This window comes from Gekko japonicus, unplaced genomic scaffold (assembly GCF_001447785.1).
Source record: "Gekko japonicus isolate JY-2015 unplaced genomic scaffold, Gekko_japonicus_V1.1 scaffold2829, whole genome shotgun sequence".
NCBI classification, from domain to species: Eukaryota; Metazoa; Chordata; class Lepidosauria; order Squamata; family Gekkonidae; genus Gekko; species Gekko japonicus.
This window is the reverse complement of record NW_015165909.1, coordinates 158848-170607: the sequence shown is the minus strand read 5'-3', so window position 1 is coordinate 170607 and position 11760 is coordinate 158848. Positions and strand designations below refer to the sequence as shown.

Here is an 11760-nt window from a genome sequence, read left to right as displayed (position 1 = left end):
GGAGCCGCCATTTTGCGGGGCTGGGAGGGTGGGGGGGCAAGTCATTTCGCCGGGCCGGGACTGTGTGAGGGGGGGCAACGTGGGTGCCCGAAGGCTGGAGCCGCCACTTGCCGGTCCTGGAGTGTGTGGGGGGAGCGTGGCGATCGCCCGAAGGCCGGTCGCCAGGCCGGGATTGCGGGCGGGGGGCAAGGCGGGTGAGCGGAGGCTTCCGCGGTCGGCCATGTTTGAGTGGGCGCTGGGGAAGGCAGCTCACCGAATCAATAGTGCCCTCATAATCCTCTTCATCGAGCAAAATGAAAAGGGCGTCCGGTGAGGTACAGAGTCGCAGCAGTTGTGGTGTGATTGGTGGCGATATATGCTGAGGAGCAGTTCCACCAGCCATACACTAAGGGAGTGCATTTTAGAATTAGAACTTTGGCACCCACTACTCCTTTATAATAAGGGAGAGATAGGCAGAGTCCAGCAACTCTATCCAGGTGCCAAGTGCACAGAAGGGACTCTTGGTGCTTCGCAACAAATAGTACCTGCAACCAGACTGCACTGAACTGTGTCCCATATGTTTAGAGGAACACTAAGTCTGGGTACAGGTGTAACCCTGATGAGAAGATGTGTCCTCCTTAATATCCTTGCATGCTTATGGGTCACAGAATCCATGGGTAGGGGGTAAACAGGGCAAAACAGCCAGGCAAAGCTCAAATATGAGCTGACACAAGCAACAAGGAAGCTTGAGATGCAATAGCAATAAGTCTCAAATAACGGAGCCAAATGATATGGAACATTCCGGTTGGCAAAGGACAATGAAGACATTATGGGAACACAGATTTTATCACCTTGGGTGCTAAAATAAACAAAATTGTGAGGGGGGGGGAGAGAATGTATCCACAACTCTGACTCCTCCCCTGAGTAATGGTGTACCAGCCAAGTACATTGCTGATTACGAGAAAGATAGAAAAGGTCCAGGACCAGAGCAGGCTCCGTTGATTGTTGGTCTGCATGTGGGGTCCTGGTCCTGTCCTGCTGCCCTGGCATTTGAATGTCTGGCAGGTACGCGTGGTAACATTCAGAATTTCAAGAGCTTAGGTTTAACTTGGAATGAGCAGTAGAAGGCACTTGTAGCTAGAATGTTATGGATTCAGTTCAGGGACTTTATAACCATTCCTTTTCTTCCTTTGATGTTTTATTGTATCTTATTTTAGGGTTTTCTGTTGGTTTATTTGCAATATTCAATTCATCTCTCCATTGTGTCAGTAATTCCCTTGTAGTCCTGTTTTTAGTCTTTGTTCCTTTTTTATCATTGTGCCTTTTACAGCCTCCGAGACTTTGTCGCCCTAGGGGGTCCGCTGTCCTGCCCCCTTGGGTGATAAAGGACCCAGATAACACCTACCTCCTCCTCCTCTCTAAAGTCCCCTGCACATTGTTGGTCCTATATTAACGAATGAAGTTGTGATGACCCCTTATCTGGGGAGGTCTGGTTTTACTTTAAAAGTGTTCTTTTACTTATGTTTATCTGGGTATCTCTGGCTGCCACCAGGAAATTTTAAAAGGATTTCCAAACCTTTAAGCTTTTTCTATTTCTGGGTAGGTAGGTCGAGGGTTTAGGCTTTCATGAGGGTCTCTGTGTTTCCTGAGGAATTATTTCTTTCAGAGCTGGCAGACTTGAACAAAAGTAGATGCATTGAAATAATTTGTAAATAAAAGAGTATACCAAGGTAACCGGTACTGTGAATATTTTTAAACTTGCTTTGTGTCTCACATAAGATCTGCTCCCTTTCTGTCAGGGATCTGGGCATGTAACTTTGTAACTTTAACTCAAGGTCATGTAAGTTCACTGTTTCTCTCCAGGACATTCAACCTTTCTTAAACTTTGTCTTCAATTACTTTCATTTACATTTTTACTATTCTCTCAGAACAACCTCAGCTGTTCTTAACTCTTAATCACACACAGACTTTCTCTCTCTCAGACTTCAGAACAAACTTCTTAACTCTTTAACTTAACTACTGTCTTTTTAACTGTCTAAACTGTAACTCTTGACTGACACACATTTTCTAAAACCCCTCCCCCTTTCTGCCAATCACCAATCACACTCACTTGCCTGTTTCAACCACTCTAGACTATCATACAGCCATGCAACCAAACTTTTAAAGACACACACACACACAAACAAAAAATCATTACAGAAGTATTGTCTGGACGCTGTGCAATGTAATGAATGCCCCAGCAAGCAGCAGTCAGAGACCTTCGGCCTGCTCCTCTCCCTTGTGATATCATAAGATCTCAGCCAACCATTCCAGGGACTGAATCATCACCATAATCAGTACCATCAGAAAGCAAGCAAGAAAAGAAATTGCAGAATGTGAATGGACATAAATAGAAATGTAGAAATATAACCTCCAGTCTCCCCCTCACATGATTTAACAGAACTGTGGTGTTTTCTCGTTTCTGTCCACTAGATGCTGCTGAGGAGCTGATTTTCGAGCAGTGCAAAATCTTCTTCCTCAAAGACGGCTCGATCAAAAAGACACTACTGGCCATGCCCCTTTGAAAGAACCAGACAAAGAGCTCACATTACATTAGTTACGTTTTCAGGAAGCTGTGGTCTAAAATAAGGAACATTCCTTATATTAGCAGACCAACCAATGCTACTGTCTTCCTTTATCGGGGGGGGGGGGAAGTAAGGAAAGATCCTATGCTCAGTGTGGAGGTCCAACAGTGCTTGAACATCATCAGCCTTCCTCACCTCTGCAACGTCTCATCATGCAGTATGCACCTTTGCCCATTTTCTCTGGCCATTCCCTTTGCCTTTGCAGATCATTCCTCCCGGCCTCCTCCTTTTCCCTTCATTACTTTGCAGTCCTGATCAGTGATCATATCACTTAAAGCACTCTTCAGCTCCATTCCCACCATCTGTTTACAAAGGGAGTTTCAAATGCAGATGTAGGTTTTCTGATGCATGGAAAGTAGGAAGTGATCAAGTAGAAAAGGTGATTGGCAGCCACATTTCGCTTCCTGCGGTTTATAATCCGCATGTGATTGGGGGTGTGACTGGCAGTGCCAGCATCTAATTGAATGTGACTATGTGGCAGACAGCCAGTTCAGGAGGGATTGAAAGGGGGGAGGGAAACGTTCTTGTTGAATTTCTGCTCACCCCACAGCTGTTAAAGGCATAGGAGCAGGTGGGGGGGGGAGATAAAAGTTTACAAGGGTGAGAAGGACAAATGTAGGGATGAAGGAAAGTAAAGTGTTTTTAAAAACTGAAGGACAACAAACTGGACAAAAAAACACAGAAGAAAGGCCATGTCTTGCATGCATGATTCTATAAAAGCTTGGTCAGAAGTAAATCTTACTGAATTTAATGGGAATCCCAATCAGGCACAGGACTGAAACCCTAAAATACCGTATTTTTTGGACCATAAGACTCACTTTTTCTTCCCAAAAAAGTGGGAGGAAAAGTGAGTGCGTCTTATGGACCGAAGGTTCAGAATATTTTTTCCCGTTTTCCTCCTTTAAAAACTAGGTGCGTCTTAAGGTCAGGTGCGTCTTATGGTCCGAAAAATACGGTAGTTCTGTTCTCACACTAACCCTTATCCATTCATAACAATAAGGGAGGTGGGAGAAAAAACTAGACATGAGTGTTGGGCCAGATGACATTTGCCTTTGGATAGCATTTGTAATTTTTTACTTGGTGTGTCATTAGTTCCCAGATAATCCTCCGGTGCAGACTTTGCTCACCTGCTTAGCCAGCCTCCCTTCGTTGACTCTATAAATCCAGACCTTTGCAGCTTTTTGCAAGGGTGGCTGGCTGCTTAGCTGGGTGGGATCTATAGCTAGTGCAGTGATGGGTTGTAGTGGCTGTACAGGGTTGATTATCTTGGGAATTCTGGGATTATGTAATTTATTTATTTGTTTGTTTGTTCGACTTCTATACCGCTCCTTCCTGTAGGCTCGGAGCGGTTTACATGTAATTAGTTATACCTATCTAGGGCCACAATTGTACAGGGGAAGGTGACAGCCTACCAGCACCCAGGCACTTGCAGGGCTCTCTCTCTCTTTCTTCTCCCGGCTCCTTCATGGTGGGCACTTCACCTCCCGGCGCGGCATTTTTTCGGCACAGCTCTTATTCACAGTGACTCCTTCCGGCAAGACTTTTTCCCGGCGCACGGCTGTGTAATGGACAAAGTAATTTCTGGAGGGCTAGTTCCTTGGCCTTGCAGCATCACTATGATTGTGGTGAATATGGCATGCAGCTGCTTGTGTTTCCAAACCAGGACAGAAACGTTTGCTTTAAAGTTGTGGGTAAGGAGGGCTTTCTTTTCTGCTACTGGGGTAGTGATATCAGTAGCGCCATCCTAAGCAGAAGTTGTACCCCTTGAAGCCCATTGACTTCCCCGTAGTCAATGAAATCATAAGGGTGTAACTCTGTTTAGGATTATGCTGTAGAATTATGTGCCTTGTGGAAGGTTTTGGTAGAAGAGAAACACTATACTCTTGAATCCTTTTTGCTGGTTGATGTAACATTGTCTAAGATGGCTGGCAGAAAGCCAGTGGCTACTTTTTTGTGCTCTGTTCCTGGCCAAGAAGAGGGTAGTAAGAAACTCCTCTCAAGGGTACAGACTTGGAATTAGGCATGTGTGGGAATAACTATCAATTGTTGATGAGTCCCTGAACTTCAAACAGCATGAATTGGTGTCTCTGCTTTCACATGTTCAGCCTTTGAAGTTGTCTAAAAGTATCGTGGGCTCTCAGATTCTCTCTCTCTCTCTCTTATTCCTTAACTGATGCTGCATTTGTTTCCAGATGAGTTCAGGACCGCCTTTGAGGTTACTAATTGTTTCAGCTGCCTTCACTGGATCACATCTAATGAAGACGGGGCTGCTATTTTCTCTGTTGCCGACAGTGGCTGCTGCCATGTACTGAAAAAGGTGAGGTGCTTCTATGCATTAATAGGGCCACTGTAAGCCACCAACTTATCCTAAAGTATTCCAGTTAATACAAATCCTATGAGCATGCTGTAGGTTACCTTTACCCTCTGTCCAGGCCTGTAGCCAGAACAGTGGTGGTCAGCCCATCATTATTTAGTTATTATTTATACTTTATTAGTTATTTACCAGTTTTTAATTTGATACTCAAAGTGGATTGCATGGTATAGAACATTGTAATCTAACAGCATGAGAAATCTAATAAAAATGCAATAGGACTAGGTGTACAAAAATGCTAAAAAAGTATCAAACATGCCATGTCAAGCAATGCAGAAAATGGAATTACAAAAAATGAAAACAATGCGGTAAGAGCATGATAGAGCATACAAGAAATCAATAATATATATCATACAGACTACAGTCCTGTTCTGTATAAGCTTTATAAAAATGTCCTCCCAAGCAACTGTTTTACATAATTTGCAGAGCCTTCTTCCAGTTACTGAAACAGTAAATTCAACCTTCTTTTCTCTGTAAATCACTAACTTAAGGCTTCTAACGGTGCCACCCAACACCCCTGCAGGCTTTTAAAATCAGGGCTCTTCAGCCCCGCTAACTGCTAATTCTGTTCTAGCCAATTGCATAGAGAATTCACCCTTGGAAGATGTATGACAGGATTCACACTTTTTACCTCAACTCCTTCCTTTTGTTTACAAAGAAAACTTACACCTAAAAGATGTGTGATAGATTTCACACCAAACTGTAATGCTGATTGGAGGGGCATGAAAAATGATTGATGGGGCACTGCCCCTTTTTACACCACTGTGGCTATGGGCCTGCCTCTGTCCTGTATATCCATTGGGTCACTTTCCCAATATCCTATGCTTAAATTTGTGAGTGGGATTGTAGTCAGGGCACATGATGTTGTGAGGATAATATAAGTCTGGGACAGAGTAAAACTGACCTCTAAAGATCAAAGTATTATCCAAAGTACTGGAGAAAGGGAAGGAGGGTATGCTAAAAACATGATATCTTTGCTCACTAACACAGAAACTAAGTAAGTTTTGCTGACTCCCAAGATGTCCTTTAGGAGAACCATGCCTGTTTGGTGATAAAGAGTCACATTTAGTTGGTTAGAACCAATGCTCCCTCTAAGCTGTGGAGTCTTGTGAGCAAAAATCCTACTTTGTGAGCTGCTGGCGTTAAAGTTGTGAGCGAGTGATTTGACTACTGCCTAAATTAGTTTGCTCTGGAGCCCTCCATCCTGAGCTACGACAAAAATGTGTGAGCTGGAGGCTAAAAAACTGTGAGCTAGCTCACACTAACTCAGCTTAGAGGGAACACTGGTTAGAACTGTATGTATATATTCAGGAAGGAGAAGAGATTGCTGTTGTGATTGCAGAACATCTTTCTTCATATAGTACAGGTTTTAGGAAAAAGTTATTAAGTCTTGATTGAGTGGACCAAATGTAACAAATACTTCAGAAGCCTGGAGGGATATTATCATAATATTCTAATTCTTTTGGTTCTATTTCTGCTTAAGATGATAGCCTTATGAGCAGTACTGGACAGACAGAATACTCAAATGCAATGACATTTGCAGGGTGGCTGCAACCACCTGAAGGTCCAGGTAGAAGAACTGGCAAAAAATGGATGTGTCGCTGCTACTCATGACATCCATATGATCTGCCCGAAATTAGAACACATTCCGACACCAGATGCATTGCATGCCCCAGCCGCCAGTGCCTGGCCTGGTGCGCCCACTGCCTTCTCAGCCCCAGCCTGGCCTGGTGTGCCTGGTGCCTCACCTCTATCCTCCAATGTACAACATAGGTATGTGAACATTTACTATGTTTTCAGTATAGTGTTGCCAGTCAACAGCTGGTAACTGGCAAGAATCAGGTGGGTATGGAGGGACACCAACAATGCAACAGCATTAAGTCATTTCTGGGGGTGATCTGGAAGTGACATCATGCCTCTCTAGGAAACACCAAAAAACTTATCGGGAAGCAATAAAGTGTCTGGCAATTCCCATAGAAGCATGACATCACTACCACTGAAAACCCAGCAAAAACAGTGATTTTGTTGTTGTTAACTCCCACTGGCAGACAGAGCAGTGGTGGGCAATGAAAGCTGCCAGTAAGACTTCAATGAGTAATTAGTGCCAGCAGGGCTCTAGTCGGGGGGGAGCTCTCAGGTACGGAGCTCCGGAAGAGAACCTCTAGGGGGCGGGGCGGTCACGTGGTGAAGCCCCGCCCCCTTCTTTACCCCGCCCTCTGCTTCGATCCTCATTCCATTTGGGAATGAGGATGAAGCAGGAGGGTAAGTAGCCGGGCCTTCTGACACACTTCCGGTGATGTCAGGGGGTGTGGCCTTCTGTCACTTCCGGTGATGTCAGGGGGCGTGGCATATGCAAATAAGTTATGCTAATGAGTTATGCTAATGAGCTCCGGCAGCTCTTTTTCTACAACAAGACCCCTGAGTGCCAGCATTCTGAATGTTCAATATACATGAGGCATTAAGCAGAACTTTTGATTCTAGGCTCTTATGTATAAGTAAAGTGATTGTACAGTGAAAAATGGAGCAGGATTTAGTCTAAAATTTGCCTTTTGTGAACTAGGCCGTTCCTCTGTTGTCACTTACTACTGAATGTTAACAAAACAAAAAAGGAGGTGGGGTGGCACTATATGTCAAGAATGAATACACTTGCACTGAAATTCAGAATTTCGAGAGTTGCCCTGTTGAAAGTGTGTGGGTAAGGATAGAGCGAGGAGAAAAAGAAGGGGATACTGGTGTCTGAATGCAACCTTAGCTGTGCTTCGAAAAGGCTTTAAAGATGTCGGCCTCTGCAACACCTTGCCCAACTTAGAAGTTATTTACTTATTTATTTAGATACTTACACCCTTCTTTTCTCCCCAGGGGCGACTCAAACCAGCTTACAGCACTCCTCTTCTCCTTTGTAATGCTTGCCACAACAACCCTGTGAGGTACGTTAGGCTGAGAGGGCATGACTGGCCCATGGTCACCAAGTCAGCTTCCATGGCAAAGTGGGGATTCGAACCCGAGTTTCCCAGACCTTAGTTTGGCACTCTAGCCCAAGAGCAGTGAATTGTGTCCACAACTATGGCACTAGAGATCATGGCTATGTCACGTCTGAAATGTAAGAGGCAGGGGTCATTTCGTAGAAAAAGAGCTAGGGGGACTAATTAGCACAACTCATTAGCATATGCCATACCCCTGACATCACCGGAAGTGTGTCATAAGGCACACACACCCCACCCCCAACAGTCCCGGCCGGCGGGAGTGCAAGGAAGCCCCGCGAAGGCCCTCCCTGGCCCCAGACAGGCAGGGGTGGGGACAGGTGGGGAGGAAGCAACTTACCCTCCCTCTTCTCCTGCCTCCTCCTGGCTGAATGAGGGCCGGAAGCGGGGCGGCCAGAAGCGGGGGGCGGGGCTTCATCATGTGCCCCGCCCCCCGTACCTCACCCGGGGGAACTGCGATCCCCCCCGAAATGACCTCTGGTAAGAGGTGCCTGAAATCATTCCAATGGACAAATCCAATTAGAACCTTGAAAACATACACGTACGTCTTAAGGTAAAAGTAAAAGTTTCCCTTGCTTGAAAGCCAGTCAAATCAAACTCTAGGGATGTGGTGCTCATCTCCGTTTCCAAGCCGAAGAGCCAGCACTGTCCAGAGATGTTTCCTTGGTCATGTGGCCGGCATGTCAAGACTGCAGTCATGGATAAAAAGGGGTTTAGCAAGAGAAAGAACCAGAGCGTGGATTAGGCAGCGTTCTTCGACCAAAACGATTTTTCTGCCTTTTGCTGGAGACGCATGTGAGTCTGATTGAGGTTTGCAAATCCCAGTCATATATTCCTCGAGGCTGCAGTTCCTCTCTTGCAGCTAGCGGAACTACACCAACTGTCTTCCATCACACGGTCTGGAAATGGTGAGCCGATCAGCACTGAATGAACAATATTGCTTCTTGAAAAAGAATAAGCATTCTTGAAGACCTGTCCAAAGTCATTCGACAAGCAGCTTTCTTCCTCCTTTTTCACCTAATCCCATCTGTGTTGGCGATTCAGAAAATCCTCTAGTTAGCCTCTTTATGCCATCTTGTGCCAGAACAGAGAATTGCAGGGAAGTGTGCAGAAATATAAGAAGAGCAGACATTGGATTTATACCCCGCCCTTCACTACCCAAAGGAGTCTCAGAGGGTCTTACAAACTCCTTCCCCTCCCCACAACAGACACCCTGTGAGGAAGAAGAAGAAGAAGAAGAAGAGATTGGATTTATACCCGGCCCTTCACTACCCAAAGGTGTCTCAGAGCGGCTCACAAACTCCTTTCCCTTCCCCTCCCCACAACAGACCCCCTGTGAGGTAAAAGAAGAAGAAGAAGAAGAGGAGATTGGATTGATACCCCACCCTTCACTGCCCAAAGGAGTCTCAGAGCGGCTTACAAACTCCTTTTTTTTTCCCCTCCCCACAACAGACACCCTGTGAAGTCGGTAGGGCTGAGAGAGCTCTGACAGAAACGGCTCTTTTTTCGAGAACAGCTCTGATAGAACTATGGCTTGCCCAAGGTCATTCAGCAGGTGCAAGTGGAGGAGTGGGGAATCAAACCCGGTTCTCCCAGATTACATAAAATCTAGATTCAGGTGGGCAGCTGTGTTAGTCTGCAGCAGCAGAACAAAGTTTGAGTCCAGTGGCACCTTTAAAACCAACAAAGTTTTATTCTGGGTGTAAGCGTTCGTGTGCATGCACACTTCTTCAAATACATTGGAATAGACTTCCTCAAGCCTTACATATAGGTGTGGGGGGGTTAGTAACCAGGAAGGGCTAGTTAGAGTCAAGATGCATAAGTAACTCGGCAATAAGTACAGCTTAGATTGGACTGAAGCAGTTGTTAAGACCTGCGAACGGCAGCAAATTAACATACAGATTCCAGAGTTAACAAACAGATATGAGAACCAAGTCTGAGTTCAGTGGCACTTATATAACACTTGAAGAAATCTGTTTCAATGTACCTGAAGAAGTGTGCATCTACACATGCTAAATATCTCAGCTCTCGCTTATGCCCAGAATTGAACTTTGTTGGTCTCGGAGGTGCCACTGGACTCTGTTAACTTTTATTATCTGTATGCTAATTTGCTGCCATTCACAGGTCTTAACAACTGCTTCAGTCCAATCTCAGCTGTACTTATTGCCCAGTTACTTATCTATCTTGACTCTAACTAGCCCTTCCTGGCAACTAACCCCCCCACCCCCCCATCCTCTCTCTACCTATATGTAAGGCTTAAGGAAACCTGTTTCAGTGTCTTTGAAGATGTGTGCACAAAAGCTTATACCCAGAATCAAACTTTGTTGGTATTAAAGGTGCCACTGAACTCAAACAGAAGCATTGTGTCCAGATCAAGGGAGGTGGTAGTTCTGCCCTATTCTGCTATGGTCAGGCCTCACCTGGAGTCCTGTGTCCAGTTTTGGGCACCACATTTTAGGAAGGATGTTGACAAGCTCAAGGGTGTCCAGAAGAGGGCAACCAAGATGGTGAAAGGGTTTGAATCCAAGTCTTATGAGGAAAAACTGAAAGAGTTGGGTATGTTTAGCCTGGGAAAGAGAAGGCTTAGAGGGGACATGATTGCAGTCTTCAAGTATTTGGAGGACTGTCATGTAGAAGATGCTCCGGATTGCAAGGCTAGATGTAATGGGTGGAAATTACAAGGGAGTCGTTACTAGGTAAATATCAGGAGAAACTTCTTAACTGTAAGAGTGGTTGAGCAGTGAAACAGACTGCCTCGGGAGGTGGTTGGTGCTCTTTTGCTGGACGTTTTCAAACGGAGGCTGGACGACCATCTTTTGGGTATGTTGTAGGGCTATCTTTCGGCTGTGCTCCTGCAAGAGTGCAGGGGGTTGGACTAGATGACCTGCAAGGTCCCTTCCAACTCTAACGTTCTATGATTCTATGATTCAACATAGCTATTTGTTGAGAAAGCTGTACTGCTTTTGTGAACACTTTGATTGGTATGAAGAAGAACAGATTTTAAAATGCGAGCCTTTACAACTGAATAGCTGATCTTTTTCTTAAGGTTGAACATGTATTGTGAGGGTGCGACATTCTAACTTCCTGATAATCCTGGTTCTTCTTTTGCAATCTCAGGCTCTCCTCTAACACTGGAGCAGTGCCAGGTTTCATCTGGGAAGATTCCCTCTACAGATGTGCAAGGAACTGCTGCTGCTTGTTACCAGGCAGGATGCTGTTATAATGAAGGGGACCAAACTGTTCCATGTTACTATGGCAACACAGGTACTTTCAACTCCATAGAGCTTTCCAGTAATTGTCTCAGTTCCTGCCTGAAAATTTGGCTTGGATGCAGGCAGCCACTGCTGTGATTCATTTTAGCATGGGATGAAGCTTCAAACTACATGTCTGACCATTCTTTTGTTTGTTTTGATACACTATGCAACCCATGTTCATGCTCTTCCAAATATCTTCTCAAAATACTTTGAAATCACCTTTTTAAAATGTGGCTAGTTAATTTAGGTAACCTAATATGATCAAACAGACTGGTAACCCCAAACCCATTGGCACACTGGGCTATAAAAATACCCCAGAAGTTTATTAAGAAAATAACTGAACCAGGGAACTATTCTTAAGTGTTCTAGAGAGAGACCCCAAGTACAATATGTATCAGTTGGGTTTTTTTTTTAAAGGGTTGTTAGAAGGTTGCCAAACAATGGCAGCACTGTACTGATAACTGCTAGGCCAAATGATGGTTCAGATGCTAGAAAGAGCACAATCTATAATAGCAGCTACAGAACAAGCCACCAATGTGCCTGTAATACAC

General features: G+C 44.9%; 1 protein-coding gene across 1 annotated transcript in view; it reads left to right on the top strand.

The window, feature by feature from the left end:
• Positions 1-220: 220 nt before the first annotated feature.
• Positions 221-11760, top strand: part of ZP1 (zona pellucida glycoprotein 1) — a 43657-nt gene continuing 32117 nt past the window's right edge. The window contains exons 1-4 of the mRNA XM_015411386.1: positions 221-309; positions 4197-4294; positions 4796-4920; positions 6518-6668. Of these exons, the coding sequence (XP_015266872.1) occupies positions 221-309; positions 4197-4294; positions 4796-4920; positions 6518-6668 (463 nt within the window). The remainder of the gene's footprint in view (positions 310-4196; positions 4295-4795; positions 4921-6517; positions 6669-11760) is intronic.